The sequence below is a fragment of the Panthera leo genome, chromosome E3, assembly GCF_018350215.1.
Source record: "Panthera leo isolate Ple1 chromosome E3, P.leo_Ple1_pat1.1, whole genome shotgun sequence".
In the NCBI taxonomy this organism is placed as follows: Eukaryota; Metazoa; Chordata; class Mammalia; order Carnivora; family Felidae; genus Panthera; species Panthera leo.
In genome coordinates, this window is record NC_056694.1 from 24580950 (window position 1) to 24605122 (window position 24173).

A 24173-nucleotide genomic window follows, 5' to 3' on the forward strand; every position below is an offset into this window, starting at 1 on the left:
AGTTAAGCATCTGACTTTGGCTCAGGTCATGATCTCGCTGTTCGTGAGTTCAAGCCCTGCATAGGACTCTGTGCTGACAACTCAGAGCCTGGAGACTGCTTCAGATTATGTCTCCCTCTCTCTCTGCCCCTCCCCCACTCATGCTCTGTCTATCTCAAAAATAAATGTTGAAAAAAATTTTTTAATAATAAATAAATAAAACTACCAGTCTCTGAGTTGGCCAAGTCCTATGCCAAATGCTTTATGTAGTTATGTCATTTAATCCTAGAGATAGTGTGTGTTCTAAGCCATATTTTCAGGTATTGAGAATAAATCAAAGTCCAGGGCCACCAGGAACAGTTGTGCAGACTGCAATCCACAACTCTAGGGAATGCTGTTCGTGTGTGCTACAGTGTGAATTGTACTTTTTAGAGTTATGCAGTGTATAACCTTCACAACTGTACATAGAAGACCTAAGAGACCCACTAGATGTGATGAAGAAGAGCTTTTCAGGCAGAACTGGGTCCAAGTCCCAATTCTGCCATTTACTAGTTGGATGGTCTTGGACAAGGTACTTATTTTCTTTGTCTGAGTTTCCTTATGTATAAAACAAGAATAATAGTACATTAGTATCTTCCTCGTCATATTGAGGGAACGAAATGAGTGTATAAAAGTCTTAAAACAGTGCCTACTTCATAGTAAGCCCTCAATAAGTGTTTATTACTTCTGATTTCCACTATGCTAGTGGTCCTCCAGGTGTCTTCAGGACCCAGATTGGAAGCCATTTGAATTAGCTGGTTCACTCATGCTTTTGCTCTGCAAATATTTATTGATGCCTACTGACTGCCAGGCCCTGGGGACACAGGGCTAAGTAGGACAGAACAGCCTGCACCTCTCACATTGCTTTCTGCTCTGACATTCTGTAGTCCTCCTGGGGTTGAACAGAGACAAAATTGGGCAGTAGGTGAGATTTCTTACAGAGCCTCATTATCCTTCAGTCTTCTTGCTTGAAGAAGACTGAGCACATGTAACCCTCATCCTCCCCCAGATCTCTGTCTTTGAGAAATGTATTCAAACCCATCAGAGATTTCAAGTGAGACCTTCTTCAGGGATATTTTCACTTAAAAGACAAGCATGGGGTAGTATTTACACCAAAGGAATGGGCACAGTTGCGAACTGTTCCAACAAGTTAGCACACTGGGGTGGAAAGGAAGATATTTGGACGGAGCGGATTTCTTCCTTCTCAGCATCCTCAGATCACAGAATTTGTGTGGAGGGGGTCTGTGTACTCAGCAAACGCTGAAGCTTCTGTCACTGACCAGGCTTTGCACTAGGAGCACGAAAACAAACCAGATCCGCTTGCACCCCCAGGATGCTCACAAGTTGACACCACTGGTCCTCACAAAGACCACTGAGTGCTGCTGGGTAGAGACCCCCAGTAAGCCAGATGGAATGCAGTGCGGGCCCTAGGCAGCCTCCCACATTTTTAGACCTGCACCATCCAATTCATTTGCCACTAGCTGTACACAGCTATTCAATTTTAAGTAAAAGTAGATTTAAAAAATCAGCTCCTCCATCACACTAGCCACATTTCCAGGGCTCAATGGCCAAATGTGACTGGTGGCTACCGTAAGGGACAGCGCAGAGTATAACATCATGGAAAGCCTACTGGCCAGTGCTACCTTGGACAGTACACACTTGTTTTCTTCTTTTTTCTGCAGATCAGTGAGATCGTCGGCTATGAAATAAAACCCACAGAAACAACTTGCCTTTCAAATATGCTGGAATACGGATTCGGCAAATTTGTTGACAAGTAAGACTCCTTCTCTCCTTCAGGAAGCTTTTCCATCAAAGTATCTAAGTTCCTACAGGATATGACTGACCTCAGGCTGTTTTTCTCTTTATGGTTCAGGGTAACTTAAGCATTTTTAATAACCTCCACCTTGGGTGATTAGCTACTGGTGAAACTCACTTTCAGCTGCTGGGTTGATGATGGATTATAACTAGAAAATTGAGTCAGAGATTTTATTTTAAAGGGAAATTACAAAAAACAAAAAAGCTCTTGGAACCTGAGCTCCAAGCCCAGGTCTCAGTGACTTCAGGTAAAACTGTTCCACCTTTTCTGGGCTTCAGTTTCTTCCTCCCTTCCTCCCTCCTTCCCACCCTCCTTTTCCTCCTCCCTCCCTCCTGAGAGAGAGAGAGAGAGGTAGAAAGAGAGGGACAGAGGATCCAAAGTGGGCTCTGTGCTGACAGCAGAGAGTCCAATGCAGGGCTCAAACTCATGATCCGTGAGATCACGACCCGAGTGGAAGTTGGATGCTCAACCGACCGAGCCACCCAGGCGCCCCCAGTTTCCTCTTTTGAACAAAAAACCATCAATAAACAGGAGCAGCTCTCTGAGTTCTTAGAGTCCGGGAAACATGGTCCAGTGAGAGAATGTTTCACTTGCTTTCTCCTTTTCTCCAAATGCCCCTAGAGTCTGTGTGCAAGAAACTGTGTTCTTTGAATTGCTGTTTTCAGGACGCAGAGACTCGTTGGACCTTGACTGTCCACACCTCCAGGGCAGGGGATGGGAGGTACTGTATTGCCTGGACCGGAGTCCCTGTCAGACAGCTGGGTTCAGGTCTAACTCGACACATGCTTCTCAGAGTGTGGCCCCAGACCAGCTGCATCAGCATCACCTGGGAACCTATTAGAATTGTATATTCTCGGACCCCACCCCAGTCTGCTGAATCAGAAATTCTGGGTGTGGACCCTGCAATCTATGTTTTAACCAGCTTTTCGGATCAGGACTGTCCAGTCCAGAAGCCACCAGCCACATATCCTACTGAGCCCTTGAAATGTAACTATTCTGAATTAGAGGTGAGGCAAATATAAATAGAGGCTGGGTTTCAAAGGCTTATTAAGAAAAAAAAGCAAAATGTCTAATGAGTTTTAATATTGATTATATGTTGAAATGAATATTTTTGATATACTGAATTAAATAAATTATTAAAAATTTTTTCACCTGTTTCTTTTTACATTTTCAAAATATGGCTACTGGAAACCTTAAAGTGACATGTGACCCACCTTTTATTTAGAATGGGCAGTACTGCTCCAGGTGATTCTGATGCACGCCAGAGTTTGGAACCCCTTTCTCCATCCCTGTGGGATAGGCCCCCAAATCTCTCTGCCATCTGAATGCTCTGATTCCCAACCCCCTAATACCACCATTGTAGTCCCTTTGTGAGGAGGAAGCCTAGAGGCAGATTAGTGAGATTGTTGGCTATGAAATAAAACCCACAGAAATGCTGTAGGTTATTTCATGAAAAGGCTTCATTTTCCCCGATAAGATAGATGTTTCTAAGAGAGACCAGCTATAGAACATTTATGCTGCACCAACATTTAATAAACATTAACCAACTTATCCATCACTATAACTTAATGTTGTAGCTACTATTATTATTCCTATTTTACAGATGAGGAAGTAAGTTGATCTGAGTGTTTAGGTAACTTGACAGAGGTCACAGCTAGTAACTCAATGAACCAAGACTGGAGCCCAGACTGGCTGACTCGAGAGCCTAAAGTATTGTTACCCTGTACTGCCTAAAAAATAAACTCCTCTAAGGAGACGGAAACCAAGCAAACACACAGCAACTCTGCCACTTTCGGTGCCAGCTGGCCCCACTGTGACAAACCCAGAAGTGGTGACACCTTGGCTAAGTTGTTTGCCTCTGTGTGTCTCAGTATCCTTATCTGTAAAATGGGAAGAAGAATAGTAGCTGGGCGATTAGAGTCATGTTGAGGGTTATGAGGTAAGGCATATAACCTGAGCTGAGTTAACGTCTAAGTTCTCAGCCACGACCTGTTAGTGAGGCGTGCAGTCCCAGGTCTCCATCATCCCATAGTTAATGCAACTTTGTCACATCACACTGTTAATGGGATCCTTTAGCACATTTGGTTAAGGTCAACTGTTGCTGGACTTCAGAGATGCCCAAACTCATTAATGCTTCTCCTGTGCAATATTTTGCATAATTATAAGTCATAAAGCATGTTGCAAACATTTTATCTTATTTAATTATACCAACAACCCCTGATATGTGCAGAGGCAGACCCACTACGGCCTGTTGAGTGACTTGGTCACAGACATGCAGACAGCCTCTTTGTCTCACTCCCACCTGGGCTGGCACCTGCCTTTATTAATTATTCCCTAAATGCACACTCATTTTGTCATCTCCCAAGAAGGCCACGTTTAGGATGATGACCATGCTGCTGAAGTCTTGATCAGTCATTCTTTGGAATGGGCCTCATCCACTACCCTCAAGGAAGCTGAGCAAACGTTCTCAGCTCTGTTTAGTTGACCCTATTTGGCTGACCACGTGTGGACAATTCTCTTGCTCCTTCTGATAAGGAGAAGAGAAAAGGCACATAGTGGAGGAGGAAGAAACACTGGATTGGAAGTCAGAGGAACTAGTGTCTGGACCTGGTTCCAGCACTCCCTGGCTGCAATTGAGTCTTTGGGAATATCACTTGCTTCATCTGGGCTTCAGTTGCCTATATGCAAAGACCAGATAGTGTCATCTCCAGTCAAGCTTGCAATGAAAGACAAGTACCGAGGCAGAGAGAATAATCCCTCCTTCTCCTTCCAAGAACTTGGCTTCCTGGTTCTTCCCAATTCCCAGGCCACACCTGAGTTTAGGACCCCAACTCTCCATGTGGAAGCAAGAAGAAAGGAACTTGTCTTCTCTTTTTCTGTGGAACAGAGGGGCTATGGATGTGGACCCAGCATATCAGGAAAATAGCAGTGATTTTTAAAAAGGTAGGGACGTGGGCACCTGCGTGGCTCAGTTGGTTGGGTGTCCGACTTCAACCCAGGTCATGATCTCTTGGTCCATGAGATCATGGACCCTGTGTTGGGCTCTGTGCTGACAACTGAGAGCCTGGAGTCTGCTTCAGATTCTGCCTCCCTCTCTCTCTGCCCCTCGCTCATGTGTTCTCTCTCTCTCTCTCTCTCTCTCTCTCTCTCCCTCAAAAATAAGTAAACATTAAAATTAAAAAGGTAGGGCAGGGCTCCTGGCTGGCTCACTTGGTAGAGCATGTGACTCTTGATCTTGGGATTGTGAGTTAAAACCCCATATTGGGTATACAGAGTATGTTTAAAAAAAAAAAAAAAAGCAGGGACAGGAAGTGGAGCAAAGCCATCGTGTAAATTAACAGAAGTTCTAACATCTAAATAGGAAGTCAATAATAATTCTGGGGGAAATAAGGAGTAAATGAAAATAGAGAAAAGGGGGTCTTATTTTAATGGCTTTGAAAGAATGGTTCTCAACTGGGGACAATCCACCCCACCCCCACTGGGAAACATTTGACAATATCTGGAGACATTTTCGATTGCCACAACTGGCAAGAGGTGGGAGCAGGGGGAATCTGCTACTGGCATCTATTGAGTAAATGCCAAGGATGCTACTAAACATCCTCCAATGTATAGGACAGCCCCTTCTCCCAACAGAGTTAATTAGTATTAGTTTGCTAGGGCTGCTATAACAAATACCTTAGGCTGGGTGGCATAAACAACAGAAACTTATTTTCTCATAGTTCTGGATGCTGGAGGTCCAAGATCAAGGCACTGGCAGAATTGGTTTCTTGTGAGGACTCTCTTTTGGTTTGCAGAAGACCACTTTCTCCCTGTATCCTCACATGGTCTTACCTCTGTGTGTGTCTGTCTTAATTTCATGTAAGGACCCCAGTCATATTGGATTAGAACCCATCCTAATGACCTCATTTTAACTGAACTATCTCTAACTGACCTCTTTTTTAAGATTTTAATTCCAGTATATTAGTGTTATATTAGTTTCAGATGTACAATATAGTGATCAACAACTCTATACATAACTAAACTACCTCTTTAAAGACCCTATCTCTGGGGCACCTGGGTTGGCTCAGTGGGTTAAGTGTCTGACTCTTGATTTCACCCAGATCATGATCCAACGGTTTCATGAGTTTGAGCCCAACGTTGGGCTCTCCACAGCTGGCAGCACAGAGCCTGCTTGGGATTCTCCACCCCCCCCCCCCCCCCCCCCCCCCGCTCCTCCCCCTACTCACAATGTCCCCTGTCTTTCTCAAATAAATAAACTTCAAAAATAAAAGTAAAGACCCTATCTCCAAACGGGATACCCCTCATTCTCAGATTCTGGGGTTTAGGACTTCAACGCATGATTTTTGGGGGGATGCAGTTCAGCCCATAACACACCCCGTACGCCACTGGTGCCGAGGGTAAGAAACTCTGCAAAACACTGGAGGTAACCAGCACGTCTTAGAGCCGGGTATTATTAAACATTTTAGTAAAATTAAGGGCATTTTGAATTTGTCTTAAGGATGAACCAAAATTACTTCTCTGCCATGTTTTCACTGCCCTCCTTCCTCCTGTTGATGTTGCTATTGCTGTGTTCTCTCTAGACTGGAGCCCATTGGTGCAGCTGCCAGTAAGGAATACTCTCTGGAGAAAAACCTGGAAAAAATGAAGTTAGACTGGGTTAACATGACGTTCAACTTTGTGAAGTACAGGGACACTGTGAGTGTTAGTCCAACTGCCCAGCTCCCTGACAGCAGCCCCTTGATTATGTAGCAGGTGACAGAGGGGAGTCATTCAGAATTGCAACAGCACTTGGGAAGGAGGGATCCCTAACGTCTTGTTTTTTAATTTATTTTTATTGAGATATAATTGACATGCAACATTGTGTAAGTTTGAGATGTAAAACGTGTTGATTTGATACATTTATGTATTGCAATATGATCACCACCCTAGTGTTAGCTAACAGCCCTGTTATGTCACATAATTATCATTTCTTTTTTGTGGTAGGAACAATTAAGATCCAGTTTCTTAGCAACTTTGGAGTTTTTCTTGCCGTCTTGTCTATAATCACTATCCTGTGCATTAGATTGTTTCCTCCCATCTGCCTTCACGTGCCAGTCATTCTTCCTCCCCAGCCCACCCACCGGAAGGGTGCAATTTTAAATGAGAAAGGCCTTTTGATTGAGAGCTACAGGCTTTCTCAGTGCAAAGAAACTGAGTAAGCATGCTTAGTTAGCATCTCCCAGGGAGGGCTCCCCAGGCCTCTCAGAAGCATACCTGGGTAAACAATGCTTAGAGCATCTCAAAAAAAAAAAAAATCTGCAATTGATTCTTTCTGGCTCCTCTTACCCACAGAATCTGTATTTTTCAAGCACTCCAGTTTTTTTTTTTCTAATGTGCAGTACAGATTAAGAAACTCCCTGTCCCCCAGGCTGCATGTTATCTTTTGTGACTCTCCACTGCTTTAACTTGAATGGTCACGACACCTTGATCACGTGGATAGGAACTATAGCTGAGCCAATGTAAGGGAAGAGAACTGGGCCTCTCTCAGCAAGACCAGGCCACTGACAGTGCCAGTAGCTTGGTGCTACATCACCTGATGGGACTGGATACTGCTAGGGGCTGTTGGGCTGGGGTGAGAGGTTGAACCTGGGGAACCTGGGAACAGGTCAGTTGCACCTGGCCCATCTTCAGAGTTTGGGACTGACACAACTATAGACAAGGATCGACAGCAAAAGGGAGTCACAGTAGCACTTTATCAAGAACTAGACACATCTTCTGAGGCAGAGCTACTGGTAGAAGGTACATGAGAGAATATATCCTAGCTCCAATTTAACCACCCAGATGTGGGCTTGAAGGAAGTGAAAACAGAGCCAGAAAGGCCAGACCTGCCAGACAGGGGCAGACCCTTATCAGCTTGCTCACCACAGTGGCCCAGGAGGAAGAAGAGTGCCATTCACAGGGGCTGACCTCCAAGGCACAGTAACCTGAGCTCCTGGTAAAATATGGCCCTGTAAATGTATAGGCAGAAATTCCCAAACTTTTTTCTGTGTGTGGCGCCTTTGTGTCTCGGTACCTTTTTTTTTTTTTTATAGTTCCCCTTCCCGGGCTGAAAGAAACACCTAACAGCTTTGTTTATGAAGTAATAAGGTTCAAACAACTTTAATAAGTATTTGTGTCATTTCAACAACTGTTTTTTTTAATCCATATAAATGGAAAGAAAAAAACATTTGTGTTTCATTTTTAAATAACCACAACTAATTGCTGCTAGTTTGCTGCAGCACCCAGGGGTACCTTGGCACACAGTATGGGAACCACAGGTCAAGGTCCAACCAGTCAGATTAGCAGCTCATCCTACCTGAGAGAGAACCAGCAAAGCAAGTGGAAGTAGGAACATAGAGAAGGGACTAGAATAATATGCTCTTCCCCCACCCAGTCCCCAACAGATACTAGTTGTAGGTCTGGGCTGGGACCATGTTTGATTTCTGCAAAGGAGGTAGAAAATAAATGTCTTTAAGAACACTTTCAAGGAAGAGAATAGAAATTCCATGCCCTGTGAGACAGATTTCTGTCCCACTTGGGTGGAGATCTGAGCTGTGGGGCCTTTGGAGATCAGCATGAAAAGTGGGGGGCGGGGAGGGAGGGCCTTGTGGTTTTGAACGGTCGGGGAATCTTTATTCATAGGGTACAAGCATCTTGTGTGCGGTTGATGACATTCAGCTGTTACTTGATGATCACGTGATAAAGACCCAGACTATGTGTGGCTCCCCATTCATCAAACCAATAGAAGCAGAATGCCGGGTAAGAGGAAATGAGATTGAGGGTTCTTGATGTCTCATTAGCTCTGGGTTTGCTGGAGGAGGGAGAAGATTTTTAAGTTCAGTTAACAAAGAAGCTCACTTTTTCCTGATTGGAAATAATACATAACTCAAGACTGAAAGCAATAACCATCCAAGTAAGCATATGGTACTCTGAGCCTTTACAGTAGTCTGCCAAAAGAGAAGATGAGATGATTTTAATGCACTGAATAAAAATACATTTGTAAAGTATTTTATGAGCTAGAGTAATCTAGAATATAAACTACATAAGGGTAGGGGTTTAGGCTCCTTTCTTGCCTCATTGTTTGTGGAAGTGGCATAAGCTAAGGCCACTCTGGAGCCAGACTGCCTGGGTTCAAATTCTGGCTTTGTACCTTGTTGTGTGACCTTGGGAAAGTTACTTGAACTGTTCTATGTCCATTTCTGCATCTGTAAAGTGAGATTTATAATAGTATCTCCCTCATAAATCTGTTGGATTAAACTGGTTTCATATATGTAAAGCACTCAGACCATCGCTTGTCACAGAGTGAGCATTATAGCTGCTATTAATATTATTCCATTGGGAAAACTACATGAAGGCAAGGACTCTTGTTTTTTTCATTGCTGTATCCACATTGCCTAATGACCAGAACACTGGGGGCAAATAATAAGTACTTTCTTAAACAAGTGAATGAGCAAATGAATGAATGAATCCATCCAGTTTGTTCAGGCAATGGGTCTGTGTTGCAGAGTGGCAGGTTAATGATTCAGATATGAAATGCTAAATTCACAGAAATGGGAAGAAAAGCTGGTTCGTGTGCAGGAAATTTTGGAGGCCTGGTTGAAATGCCAAGCCACCTGGCTGTACCTGGAACCGATCTTCAGCTCAGAGGACATCATAGCCCAGATGCCAGAAGAGGGCAGGAAATTTGCCACCGTTGATAGTTACTGGAAATCACTCATGTCCCAAGCGGTGAGTTTTTCCTCCCTAGCACATCTCTCCATCAGGAATGTGGGATGCTGTACAGATGTTCCTCACTGCACATCGTAGCCATGTCCCTTGAAATTTATAAGTAAACTAGATTTTTTCAAATTTGATATTTTTTAAATTTTTTTCTAATTTTGAAAGTTGTTACTAAAAATTCAAATGTAGAAATATGTAATACAGAGAGTGGAGGCCTTTTGAAAGCCTACCTCCTTAGAGGCAACTGTTAGTAGTTTGTATGATTTAGTTCTCATTCCTAATGAGGTAGAAGACTGTGTCACATGATAATGCAATAGAACTTTTATAGATTGAGGATCATTTTAGAATTCAAATCATTCTCCATATTCAGTTACCTAGTTATTTAACAAATGTTTATTCAATACCCAGCATTGAATTAACAGTCAGAAAACAACTTGAAGATGACTAGTATATGATTTCTGCCCTCATAAAATTCACTGTCTTGTGAGGAGAGACTCAGAGGTAAATAAGAGAGCTATAAAAGAAGTATATATAAACACCTTTTAGAACACAGAAGAGTGGTTTAGTTGCCTGAGAGTGTCAAGAAAGGCTGCAAAGGGGGCAGCATCAGAAACAAGCCTTTTAGGATGAGTTCACTGGGCATACAGGGCAATCAGGGGTATCCATTAAGAGATGATATCTTTTTCCTTTTTGAAGTCAAGTGTACTCAAATTGGGGCTCACTTATAAAGAATTTATCTCAAGAATATTTATCTGTGTTAGTGGGAATTTATATTGCCCAACCAGTGGAGCCAGTTTTCATGATATCCTGCTTCCTCCAACTCCATATTAGTTCAGATTCTTCAGTTGCAAGTGTTCAGTAACAAAAGTTCCACTGAATAAATTTTAAAGATCAAATTGGCTTTTTTAAAGAATTCATAAATTGGGCATTATCCCATCTAACAAATAATAGGATGCTCAAAGGAGTTGTACAAAATGGAAAGTTTATTTTTTTTTTAATTTTTTAATGTTTAATTTTGAGAGAGAGAGCATGCAAGCAGGGGAGGGGCAGAGAGAGAGGGAGACACAGAGTCCAAAGCAGCCTCTAGGCTCCAAGCTGTCAGCACAGAGCCAGATGCGAGACTCATACCCATGAACCATGAGATCATGACCTGAACCAAAGTTGAACACTTAACCAATGAGCCACCCAGGAGCCCTGGAAGGTTTTTATAGAAGGAGGAGTCGACCATGTCCAGAGGAAGAGGATCATGTTGTATGAGCATTCACCCTTGTGGGATTAGGAGGCAGTTAGCTGGGCAGGGAAGTCATCAATTGATGGGCTTGGTCATATACTCAGTGATCAGTCTCAGAATCTAGGAACCCCGTGGTGATTCTCATTTTTTTATGGAACCTAGGTGAAAGATACCAGGGTTCTGGTGGCAGCAGACCAGCCACGGATGGCTGAGAGGCTTCAGGAAGCCAACCTCCTCTTAGAGGACATCCAGAAGGGGCTGAATGATTACTTGGAGAAGAAGAGACTGTTTTTCCCCAGGTATTCAGTACTATTCTTTTGTTTGGAGTTACCTTTTTGACCCATGTATAGTTAGAATTACATTTTTCATCCTGAGGGTTGGCTTCTACCAATCTTTTTCATAGTTTTTTCCTGGTTTTCCATTCCCCACAAGACAGCTTTCAGAAGTAGGGCATGTCTTTCTGGTCATTGCTTAGAGTGAGGTTGAATGGACACCAGTAGGAACCAAATCATGGTCAAATACCTAGTTGAAGGGATATAGTAGTCCTGATTAAGAGCCTAGACTTGGGAGTTAAACAGATCGCTGTTTGAGTCCCAGCTTTTCCACTTATTAATCTTGAGACTTTTAGCAAATCTACCTGAGCCTCAGGTTCTTCACTGTAAAATAGAAATATAATAATGGCTCCTACCTCATATATTTGTGCAGAGCAAGGAGATAATGCATGTAAAGCATTTAGCCATCTAAACAGTTAAATGTTTTTTGACATCACATTTTGCAGTTTCTGGTAGGTATGTTTTTAAATATTTGACTCTTGTTAAATATTTATATTTTTCCTTCTGCGTAAAAGTCAAAGTCATTTTAGAGGGTTGGTTTCAGAAAGAGGATTCTCGCTGCTAATATCTATCCATGTCATTTGACTTGAATTGGGATGTTGGTTTGATCCAAATTTGCTTTTAGGAAAAGTAAATTTTTGTGTTCCCTTGTATGGAGAAAAAATTAGTTTCCTGCTTTCCACCACAAACTTGAAAAAAAATTTTTTTTAAGTAAGCTCCATGCCCAGTGTGGAGCTTGAACTCATGACCCTGAGATCAAGAGTCATATTCTCTACTGACTGAGCCAGCCAGGTACCCCTCCACCAGAAATTTTTTAAAAATGGTTTGTTTAGGATTTACAAATGTCCTTGTGTCTATGTAGTGCAGCATTGTGTGATAGAACTTCCTACAATGATAGGAATGTTCTGTATTTGTGCTGTCCAATACAGTAGCCATTAGGTGCATGTAGCTATATAGCACTTTAAATGTGGCTAGGGTGCCTGAGAAAGTGAATTTTTAATGTATTTAATATTAATTTTGCAATGTAGATAGCCACATACAGCTAATGGCTTCAGTTTTGGACAACACAAATACAGCACAAATCATGGAAGGAACCTGAACTTGGAAGCACAAAACTTAGGAAGAGGAAACCCCTGAGATTTGGGCTTTTAGTCCTATACCCTGTCCTGTTATTCCTTATAAAAATATGAGCAATAGCCAACACTAACACAGCATTTACCATATACCAGGACACTTCTCTAGGTGCCTTACATGTATTAACTTATTTAAACTCACAATAGTCCTATGAAGTTGGAAGCATTATTATTATTTCCTTTTACAAATAAGGAAACAGTAACTTGCCAGAAGACACAAGACTGGTAAATGGACAAGCTAGAATTCAATCCAGGCAGTCTGTATAAGATACCCTGTTATTTAATCTCTCTGAGACTGCTTTTCTCCCTAAATTACACACACACACACACACACACACACACACACACGCACACTCTATTCTCTCTCTCTCTCTCCCTCCCTCTTTCCCTCTCTCTCTCTCTCTCTGTCTCTCACCACGAATATCTCAGTTTCCTTACGCATTTTTATAAAGTCATGCACTCTCAGAAAACACTTTGAAAATGTTAATGAATAATTTCACATATTTGAAATTAATTTTGTCTTGAAATTATGGAGTGCTAAATAATGATTTTATGTTAAGTTATCCAAGTAATTTAATTATTACTATTATGGCCTTTGAGCCTTACTCATTGTCACACTTGATGAGTCCATAGAGATCACCTGTGTTAATTTCCCTTGGCAGTGAGAGAAATTGATATCCTCATTAGATATTGGTATGTTAGTCAGCCAACAAATAATTATTGCGCTCTTCCTATCTGCTCAACATTGCAGCTATAATACATTAGTTTGCTTTGCATCATAACAAACCTCCCCATAACTTAGAAGCTTAACACAGCAACTGTTTATCTAGCTCATAATCCTGTGGACTTGCAAATAGGGCTGGAATCAGCAGGGTGGCTCTTCTGGTCTCATCAGGGCTCATTTATGTGCCTGGTCAGCTGGCAATTGATAGCCTCAATGACTTGTCTAGTGGTTGGCTTCCTTTTGGCTGGAGCAGCCAGGATAGTTGGGCCACATGTCTTTCATCCTCCAGAAAGCTAGCCTGAATTTATTTACATGGTGGTGGTCGCAGGGTTCCCAAGGCCAGCCAAGAGTGGAAGCTGTAAGGCTTCTTAATGTCTAGGCTTGGAACTTGCACAAATGCATGTTTGCTATAGTCTGTAGGCCAAAGCAGGACATAGAGCCCGGCCAAGTTTGAGACATGTAAAAATAGATTCGACCTCTTGTAAAGAGGAACCATAAATATCATGGCCATAAATATCATGACCATACACAGTGAAGATTGTAATATATGGTCCATCAATTATGGGACTTTTCAGGTTGATGGTTACAGTTTGTCTGTAAGATAGAGGTTTGTCTATTGAACATTTGCTAAAAGTTTGTGGTTGGTGACTTAAGGGCCTGAGCAAGACAATGATTCTACCATCTTCTAACTTAAAACATGAAGTAAAGTCCTCTCCATATAGATAGTGATGTGATGTGTGGTCTGGGAGTGAACAGTCAAGAAAGAATTTTTGAGATGTTTCAAGTGCAAAAAATGTGGTTTTATTAAAGCATGGAGGAGCCCCTGGGTGGCTCAGTGGGTTGAGTGTCTGGTTCTTGATTTCAGCTCAGGTCATAATCCCAGGGTCATGGGATGGAGCTCTACATTGGCCTTTGCACTGAGTGTGGAGCCTGCTCTCTCTCTCTCTCTCTCTCTCTCTCTCTCTCTCTCTCCCTCCCTCCCTCCCCCTCCCTCCCTCCCTCTCCCTTTCCCCACCTCTCCCTTTTCCCTCCCCTCCCCCACTCACTCTCTCTAAGAGAAAGAAAGAAAGAAAGAAAGAAAGAAAGAAAGAAAGAAAGAAAGCAAGCAAGCAAGCACAGGGACAGGACCCATGGGCAGAGAGAGCTGCACTGGAATTGGGAGGAGCAATTGATTATATACTTTGGAGCTGGGAGAGGGGAGGTGAGTAGAGACAAATGAAGTTTCCAAAAGGATTTTCATATGTTAAAGAAGACTTAACAGGATCCTGGAAGTCTGGCTATTGTCAAGTGAAGGTTGCCTTTGCCTCTAGAAAAGTATTAACATTAAGACAGTTGTGAGTTCCTGGAGGAATGTCATACTCTGCCTGTCTTAAGTATTTGGCAATGGACTGCAAGTTGTAAGGAAATCTAATTTTATCTACATTTCCTTTTGCCTTTGTTCTCCACATCAGATAGGTCAATAATGTACTTCTTATTTCACACTGGTAACATTTTCTGTCATACCTGGAGATAAGGAAAGACAAGGAAGTCTTCTCTCTCCTTCTAATAATGGTTCTGTACTGATTGTATATTAGAATCACCTTGGATTTTAAAACTATAGATCCCTAGACCTAACCCAAGTCACTTGTATTAGACTCTCGAGGCAGTGGAACCTTAGCATTGGAGGTTTTTTTAAGCTCCACAGGTGATTCTAGAGTGCAAAGTTGAGAACCATTGCTGTATCCAAGTTTCCTCCAAAAGGTGGCACCCTGCCCCCAAGCCATATTAAACTCACATATACCAGCTTTCATCCTTTGTCTTGCTCTGAGTCAAAACTGTCTCCACCCTCTATGCTTTACAGAAGACTCTAGAATATATCTGGTGTTCACGGGTGTCATCTATTTGTTGGGGAGTATCACCTTCTTGGGAAAAGAGGTTCTCAAAAGAGATTCCAGTTGCCATCTTCTTTTGCTTTAAAATAGGTTCTTCTTCCTGTCAAACGATGAGCTGCTGGAGATCTTGTCAGAGACCAAGGACCCCCTCCGCGTGCAGCCACACTTGAAGAAGTGCTTCGAAGGAATTGCCAAGCTAGAATTTACAGACAGCCTGGAGATTGTAGGCATGATAAGCTCAGAAAAAGAAACCATTCCATTCAAACAGAAAATCTACCCAGCTCAAGCCAAAGTAACTCTCCTCTTACTCATTTTCATTCTTTTCTCCATAACAGAGCAATACAGAGAGAAGCAGTGAGCATATTGATAGGTTAAGCACTTGGACTCGAGTTCCTGCCGAGTACTGCCGGGGTGTGGAATACCTGAGTTCCACAGCTTAAGGACTAGGCGACTTTGGGAAATTGCTTAATCTTTCTGAGTCTCCATTTGCCCATCTCTAAGATGAGGGTTTTACTGCAATCCAAGTGACACACTAAATTTATGGAAGGATTTCAACCAAACATCATGTGGAGGCAATAACAGGCATCAGACCCAACAGCCGATGCTGTTCAGATCTCCATGATCAAACCCCGATTAAAAGTGATCTAGTCAGACAGCTTTCTGGGGCAGGTGTTTTTAAAGGTCAATAAAACATTATGGAATCAATGCCATTTTACTCAGGTTTTGATACAAGTGTCCTTATATAATGAGTAAGATGGAAATTACTCCCTCTTCTGCTGAACATGATGGCACCATCAACTAGAAGTAGACAAGCACTCTTGGCTTTGCTTTGTTAACCATTTTTGCCAGCCACACATATAAGTTGTAATAACCAGGAATCACGTTACCAAATAGACACCAGCTAGCTCACAGGTGCCTGAAGTTACCTGAAATTCTAAAACTGAATAATTTGATGCATATTTGAATTACCTGTAGAGCTTTAAATAAAATTCAAATGCCCAGGTTGCATCCCATAACAAATTGAAACAGCTGGGAGTGGAAGTCAGGTATCCATATTTTTTAAGAATCTCCAAATCATTCCAGTGCACGACAAAGTTTGGGAACCACTGGAATAAGGCAAGAATTAGAACTGCTCATTAGAAATGAGCAATTATTTTATGAACTGAAACATAAATGTGTCATTTGCTTCCTGAGAAGTTGTCTGTTTCAGAAAATTACGTGAAATGTGTGTCAAGAATCCCCCATTTCCCCTTTTACGTGACACATACTTCCTAGAATGAAAAAATATAAATAAGTAAATAAATATAAAACATATAATTAGAGAATATTGGCTTGAAGGGGTGTCAGACCTTTGGCCTCCCTCCAGCCTTGGTCCAGAGAGAGCTTGGGTTCTGCCCATGATGTGTCCCTCTGGGCTTGGCTAGCTTGCTCCTTTTTTGTCTTGCCCCACAGGGCATGGTGGAAAAGTGGCTCCAGCAGGTGGAGCAGATGATGCTTGCCAGTATGCAGGAAGTTATTAGACTTGGGATCGAAGCATATGTCCAGGTAAATGAGAATTGGGATATATATGCCAGGGTGTTGGTACAGCAACCACAACTCTGGGTTAAATGGATCAGTTATAACCACCCCTCTGTATTCTACCAAAACCCACGCTAATCCTGTTGGGTAACACCTGACCCCTCTGTGCCCTCTCTTCTTTCCCTGTGAATCTTGGGGTGATGTACATATTTCCGATGAAATAGAAGCAGCTGGGACAAGACAACATGGTTAGCTTTAACCCTCTGGCTGCTCCCTGCCAAGTCCTTTCTGTGAAATGAATTGATGGTAGGAGGTTTTTTTAGAGCCCCTTCCAATTAAGCATTTTCCCTTCCAGGCTTTTAGGTTCCATTACACAAGCCCTAAACAGTACAACTCATTAAACTCCCAAAATTTTAGGGAAAGAAGGTATGACCGAAGAAAGCCAAAAGAAAAAGAGCTGGTGGCAATCACTCTTCAGCCAGCTCCTAGCAAGGCTAAGTGTAGGCAGATCAGGTCTTTGTGCTCCTTGATTTGGGTGCCTTTTTTGCCTTACTTTTCAGGGCCCCACCCCCATGACCCTTTCCATCAAACAAAAGAATATTCAGTTAATACCTTCCCACTAAAGTACAGGGTACTGACCCTGCTGTCCCTCTTGGTAGTAGTACATTGTAAATGAAAGGCCTATCCTTTGTCCTGCAATTTATTTTAAATTAAAAAATTAAGGAAAAATGGCTACCAGTATGAAATATTTCATGCAATTGCGTGTATATATATAGCAAGAGTCAGCAAACATTTTCTGCAATGTAAATGTTTTTATAGTGTCTTCAGCTTTGTGGGCCACAAAAAAACAGCCTTGGATGATAGGTAAACAATGGGTATGGCTGTGTTACAACAAAACTTTATGTTCAGAAACAGAAGCAAAGCCAGATTCAGCCCTCTGGTCTTAGTTTGTAAAATCTATAGTTTAAAAACAAGTTTGAGGAGTTGCTGGGCATGGCTAAGGAACCTGGCACAGCACTACAATATTATATAGACATCAAAAAGAATGGGTATGAAAACTCACTAAACAGCACCTTGATTATAACTGTAAAATTCTTGGATTGGGAACTTAAGAAAAAAAAAAAACGAGTTGAGCTTGCTGATGATTTTTTTTTCTTTTTCATAAAATTCAGTGAGGAAGACATAAATCAGTAATCCCAGAGATGTCAAGCCTAGTAGCTTCTGAGGGTGGAGGAGGATTTTGTATTTCTTGAGGGGGTAAGGTAGTGGGGGATGTTTTTCAGACATTGATTTAAGTCACACAAGATGAACTGACCCTACCACCTGCCCCCACACACACCTTTCCAGGTCCCTCGTAATCAGTGGGTCTTGCAGTGGCCTGGCCAGGTGGTTATCTGTGTCTCTTCCATCTTTTGGACCAAGGAGGTGTCCCAAGCCCTGATCGAAAAGACCCTACCGGTAAGTGAGCCTGTCATGAAGCTTGTAGAGGAGATTCAAGCTCGATTAAGATTTGAATGACATATACTTAAAATAGCCCTATTTTCTGAACAACAACAAGAAAAAATCATAGCATCCAACTCTGACATTGGGAAAGCCAGGGTTTTCATGGGGATGGTGGGGTGGATTTGGAATTGAGGCTGTCCTGGAGTTCTCTAGTGTAACACCTCTCATGATCCTTCCCAGGTAGAAATACTAGGCTGTAATATACTAAATTTTTATCAGTCTTCACTTCCAGGGGTGAGCTTGGCAAAATTTCTATCAACAGAGACCTCTTATCTTCTTCCTGGGCCCAAATACCACCTGGTCCTGTTTTCCCCTCCTCCTTTACCATTACCACTTCTTGCCACCTGCAGTTCAACACAAACCCACCTACAACTCTTCATTCAGCTTTCTTTTAAGACCAAGAATGTTGAAGTCCTCCTTGTCCTCAGATCCAGACATGCATATTTCCAGTTAACTCCTTCCATGGAGGCCAATGCTTGAGAGTTCAAGACCTGGATGGACTTGGGGGGTGCCTGGGTGGGTTAGTCGGTTAAGCGTCCAACTCTTAATTTCGGCTGAGGTCATGGTCCATGGCTTTGAGCCCCATGTTGGACTCTGCGCTGAGAGCACAGAGCCTGCTTGGGATTCTCTCTCTCTCTGTCCTTCCCCACCCACCCACCCCCCCGCCCCCACCATATGTATATACATTTTCTCTCTCTTTCTCTCTCTCTCTAAATAAAAATTAAAAAAAAAAAAGATCTGGATGGACTTGGGTTCATATCTTGTACTTTCCCTTGTTAGCTGTGTGACCATGGGCAAGTTATTTAATCTAGTCTTGGTGTCCTTGCCTCTACAATGCACCACAGTGCACCACATTGTAGTACAACATCATACTCTTCTGTGGGAGAGTTAAATGAAATACTAGCAAATGAGTCACTGCTACAGACCAGGCTATGAATCCCACAGGGCAGAGGCTATGTCTGTTTTGCTTGCTATTATATCTTCAGGGGTTACTGCAGTGCTGAGCACATAGTAGGTGCTAAATATTTGCTGAACAAATGAATTGTAACTCCATTCCCAACCTTTTTACCATAAACATACTTTCCCATGTTTATTCCATTAGACCTTCTGTTATTCCCCCTGTAGATGACTGGCTGCAGACAAGAAAATATTTTAGTTTATTATACTTTGTTTTATACCTTAAAATTAGAACATTAGTATTTAACCAGCATTCAAATTTCTACAGATTCCATGTTGATAATTCCTACAAATATACTTTACACTTGCCGACTGCTTTCATGTATTTCATTTCACACTTTTGAAGCACTAAAAAATTATGATTTTTGTGACTGCATCTCTGTGCCCCAGTTTTCCTACCTGTAAAAGGAGAGCCTGCTTCCCATCACACATCAGTGCCATAGAGTACCTGTGTGTTGAATGATGTGGCTCAGTGTCTTAAAGGGAGCAAATGTTGGTACAGAATCACCATCCATGCATCCATCCATCCATCCATCCATCCATCCATCCATCCAGTATTCCTTTAATAAATATTTGCTTTACATCTGCCCTGTGCTGAAATGATGCTACTAGGCAAAGGGAATTAGAAGTGAATCAGAGTGACATGGTCCCTGTCCTCATGAATTTACAGTCTAGTGGGGGAGATAAAAAGTCTCTTCAGTAGGAGTGTGATAAAGAAAGCTTAGGGATTCAAGAAGCATGGAAAGGAAGGAGAGAAGAGAGAGGTTAGGATTAGAGATGATTTCCCAGGAAAATGGTGCCTAAGAGGAGACCTAAAATATAAGCAGGGATTAGCCAAGCAAAAAACAGGAGAAAGAGTGTTCGAGAGAGAGAGAGAGAGAAACCACAATGTGCAAAAGTCTGAAGATGAAAAATGTGGTGCATTCCAGCAACTGAAGGCACTTTGGTCCAGAATAGCTGTGGAATGAGTGTGGTTAAGAAAGATGTGGGGAGGGGTGCCTGACTGGCTCAGTTGGCAGAGCATGGGACTCTTGATCTTGGGGTTGTGAGTTTGAGCCCCACACTGGGTGTAGAGATTACTTAAAAATAAAATCTTAAAAAAAAAAAAAAAAAAAGATGCATCACCAAGAGTTTTCCAGACTCACAGCAAGGGCAATGGGGAGGCATTGAAAAGGCTTTTTTTTTTTTTTTTGGCTATGTGTCAGGTACCTTATTAATAATAATAAAAACCATCAGTATTTACTGGATGCTTTATTCACACTGTGCCAAGTGCTTCGCCATTTCATTTAATCTTCAAAACAGCTCCAAGAGATAGCTGAAATTATCTAGACTCGGCAGAACAGGAGACTAAGACTCAGCAGGTTACTCTATTTTGCCCAGAACTGCATAGCTAGGAAGTGGGGAAGGTGAGCTATGAACCTAAGGTGGTCTCACTTTTTTTCCTCTTTAAAATGTATTTGTATTTTTTAACTCTTTATTTTGAAGTAATGTCAGACTCACAAATAATGTTGCAAAAATAATGCAAAGAGTTCTCATATCCTGTTTCACCCAAAATTAACATCTTAAATAGCCACAATATGATTATAATTATCCAAATCAGGAAACCAACATTGATGCAAGATACATTCTTATCTAATCTGTTCCAGGATCATGGTTTACATACATTTACTTTTCACATCTCCTGTGTCTCCTTTAATCTGAAAAAGTTTCCATTTTTTAAAATTCTGATTTACTGCATAATTTATATACAGTAAAATTCACCCTTTTTAGTGTACAGTTCTGAGTTTCAACACATACATACATTCATGTAACCACCATCACAATCAAGATATAGAACAGTTGCATGCCCCCCAAAGTTCCCTCACTCCCTTTGTAGCAATCCCTTCCCCTGTTCCACACCTCTGGCAACTACCAAGCTGTTGCCTGCTCCTGTATTTTGTCTTTTCCACAGTATCATAACAATAAAATCAAGATATCTGGCCTTTCCAATTTGACTTCTTTCAGTTAGCATAATACATTTGAAATTTGTCTTGAGGTTAATGAAGAGAGTGAGGGAAAGGTTGCTGGAGGGATGGCTTGGGCCATGGGCTGGTGGATGGTGCCATTCCCCAAGAGGGGATTACAGAGAAGAATCCAGTTTAACCAGATGTCCCCTCCTGTGCCCCTGCCAGGATTTTCTGAAAAAGAGCAACAATCAGATCGCACAGATTGTCCAGCTGGTTCGAGGGAAGCTAAGCAGTGGGGCTCGACTCACCCTCGGGGCCCTCACGGTCATCGATGTCCACGGTGAGCAAGGAGGCTTCTCTGGCATTTCTGACTGTCTAGGAATAGCAACCAGGCTTGCTGCTCTCCATTCTCCTGGATGGAGTGATTCAGGGTCTCCTTTCCTGTTGGGGAGAGGCTTCTCTAACTGTAAGTAAGGTGAGGGAGTAAGAAGTCAAGGCTTCTGTGAATCTCCACCTCCTTTTCTCTCCCATCCCCACCCTTATTTCCAGGGAACCCCTAAGCAGGGCCCTCTCACTGAGACCATGATGGCCAAAGCCATTTCTAAGATTCACCAACTTGGAACATTTTCTTGAGGCTGACCATAGCTAATATTTTTGAATACCCACCAGGTACGAGGCTTTGTGGTCAGTGCTTGACATACATTATCTTGTTTTTATACACACTTAACAAATTAAGAACCTGAGGCTTAGAGGGTTAAATAACTCACCAGAGAGGAATACAGCTACTAAGTAGCAGAAGCTGTTTTGTAATTTGATGTCATTGATTTAATGGTAATTCTTTGTCTGATTCCAAACCCAAGAGACTGGAAATGGGCAGTGTATGCAGGGAGAGAACGGGTGAGACATAATGCCTTCCGGCAATTCCTTTAAAAAAAAAATGGGAATGCAAGCTGGTGCAGCCACTCTGGAAAACAGTGTGGAGGTTCCTCAAAAAACTAAGAACTACCCTACAACCCAGCAATTGCATTACTAGGCATTTATCCATGGGATACAGGTGTGCTGTTTCAAAGGGACACATGCATCCCCATGTTTATAGCAGCACTATCAACAATAGCCAAAGTATGGAAAGAGCCCAAATGTCCATCGACGGATGAATGGTTAAAGAAGATGTGGTATATATATGCACAATGGAGTATTACTCGGCAATCAAAAAGAATGAAATCTTGCCATTTGCAACTATGTGGATGGAACTGGAGGGTATTATGCTAAGTGAAATTAGTCAGAGAAAGACAAAAATCATATGACTTCACTCATATGAGGACTTTAAGAGACAAAACGGATGAACATAAGGGAAGGGAAACAAAAATAATATAAAAACAGGGAGGGGGACGAAACAGAAGAGACTCATAAATATGGAGAACAAACTGAGGGTTACGGGAGGGGTTGTAGGAGGGGGGATGGGCTAAATGGGTAAGGGGCACTAAGGAATCTACTCCTGAAATCATTGTTGCATTATATACTAACTAATTTGGATGTAAATTTAAAAAAATAAAAAATAAATTTTTTAAAAAAAAAGGAGAGGAGGAGGAGGAGGAAGAACTGGGGCCCTTATATAAAACAAACCACCCCCTCACCCTCACTCCATCACCACCAAGGAAACTAGGGCTGGACTAGCTGGTTGCCTGGAAACAGTGTCTCTCTTGTTCATACACCCAGCTGCCTCCTGGCATTTTGTGGCATCTTGTTCTCCTTAAGATTGATGCTCATTTCTATCTAATTTTGCTTGGATAGACAAGCATGAAATCAGGGAGAGAGAAGGGAGAATGTGAACTTCATCTAGTAGGAGTAAGAAGTGCATGTGTGGTTACCACCCAGGGTTCCCCAGAATGGTTGTGTTCACACATTTGCACATACACACTCAGGCACGCACACGTGCACGTGCGCACACACACACACACATGCTGCATCATGCAGGCATTCCCCATACTCAGTCCCTTGAGAGTCATCTTCCTCTTGGATCCCTCATGGAGACCCCTACTCCTGCTACTACTCTGTGGTTTCTCTGAAGAACCTGGAGGGGAATTACATTCCTCAGGAAGGACGGAAGAGCTATTGGTGTAATCTTCAAGGACTCTTCTCCGGAGGGTTTTGGATTTTACTGTCATGAAGAAGACTTCTCTTCACAGAGGGGCAGTAGACTAACAGAAGCATCCCTTTGCAAAGTTATGTTTCTGAGATACTAAATTCAGGCTACTGTCCTAGTTATGAGATCTCAATAGCTCTCATCCAAGCATTCCATAAAAAATAACTAATGATTCTCATAAACCTTTATTTATTCTTCAACTTCAGGGCTCCCATAACTGTGAGAAAATTAAATTAGGCTCATAATCCTATGAGAGAAAGAAGGACACCCAGAAGTATATCTCCCATCTGTTTTCTCAGGCCCCGAGATGGAAAGACTATATGTAACCATGGGTTCTGGGGACCCCTTCCCTTGCCAACTGCATCAGGCCAAGCTGACTGTATTCTCCTAGGATATCCTAGAAGCCTGGAACAGGGTCAAAAGGACCATATTGGGGATTTGACAGCATTTGGGGTAACTACATATTGCAAATCTCTCTGGGTCAGTCCCCCCAGAATTTAGGAACAATAACAATAGCTAGTATTTATATAATCTTTCCTTTTTTCTTTCTTTCATCTATCTGTATCTGCATATATATGTGGATATATATTTATATATGTACACATGTTTGTGTACGTATGTGTGTATATACATGTCTGTGTATACAGTTGGCCTGTGACCAACCTGGGTTTGAACTGCACAGGTCCACGTAGAAGCAAATTTTTTCAATAAGTACAATACAGTACTGTAAATGTATTGTCTCTTCATGACTTTCATAATATTTTCTCTAGCTTACTTTATTGTGAGAATACAGTATATGATACATATAACTTGCAAAATATGTGTTAATTGGCCACTTGTTATCTGTAAGGTTTCCAGTCTAAGAGTAGACTATTAGTAATTAGGTTTGAAGGGAGTTGAAAGTTATAAGCAAATTTTTGACTCTACAGTGATTAGGCACCCCAACCCCTACGTTGTTCAAAGGTAAACTGTATATACAGTTAATCCTCCTAATAACCTTCTAATAACCCTAGAAGGTGGGTACTATGTTATCCCCATTTTACAGATTATGCAACTCAAGAGAGAGGTTGAGTAACCTGCTCAAAGTCACGTAGCTAGTTAATGGCAGAACCGGAATTTGGATCCAGGCAGTCTGACTTCAGAGTACACACTTTTAATGCCTCTGCTGTACTGTCTGAGAGAAGACAATGTAACATGTTCTCTGCCAGGCTTCTTGGGAGAAGCAAAGTCCAGCTTCTGAAAGA

At 42.0% G+C, this 24173-nt stretch overlaps 1 protein-coding gene across 4 annotated transcripts in view; it reads left to right on the plus strand.

Moving 5' to 3' along the window:
- Positions 1-24173, plus strand: part of DNAH3 (dynein axonemal heavy chain 3) — a 168115-nt gene that overhangs the window by 50517 nt on the left and 93425 nt on the right. For all 4 annotated transcript variants that reach the window (XM_042921633.1, XM_042921636.1, XM_042921634.1 and 1 more), the window contains 9 exons: positions 1701-1792; positions 6415-6529; positions 8495-8611; positions 9401-9580; positions 10965-11101; positions 14953-15154; positions 16315-16407; positions 17728-17838; positions 21012-21126. In XM_042921633.1, coding sequence (XP_042777567.1) covers positions 1701-1792; positions 6415-6529; positions 8495-8611; positions 9401-9580; positions 10965-11101; positions 14953-15154; positions 16315-16407; positions 17728-17838; positions 21012-21126 — 1162 coding nt within the window. The remainder of the gene's footprint in view (positions 1-1700; positions 1793-6414; positions 6530-8494; positions 8612-9400; positions 9581-10964; positions 11102-14952; positions 15155-16314; positions 16408-17727; positions 17839-21011; positions 21127-24173) is intronic.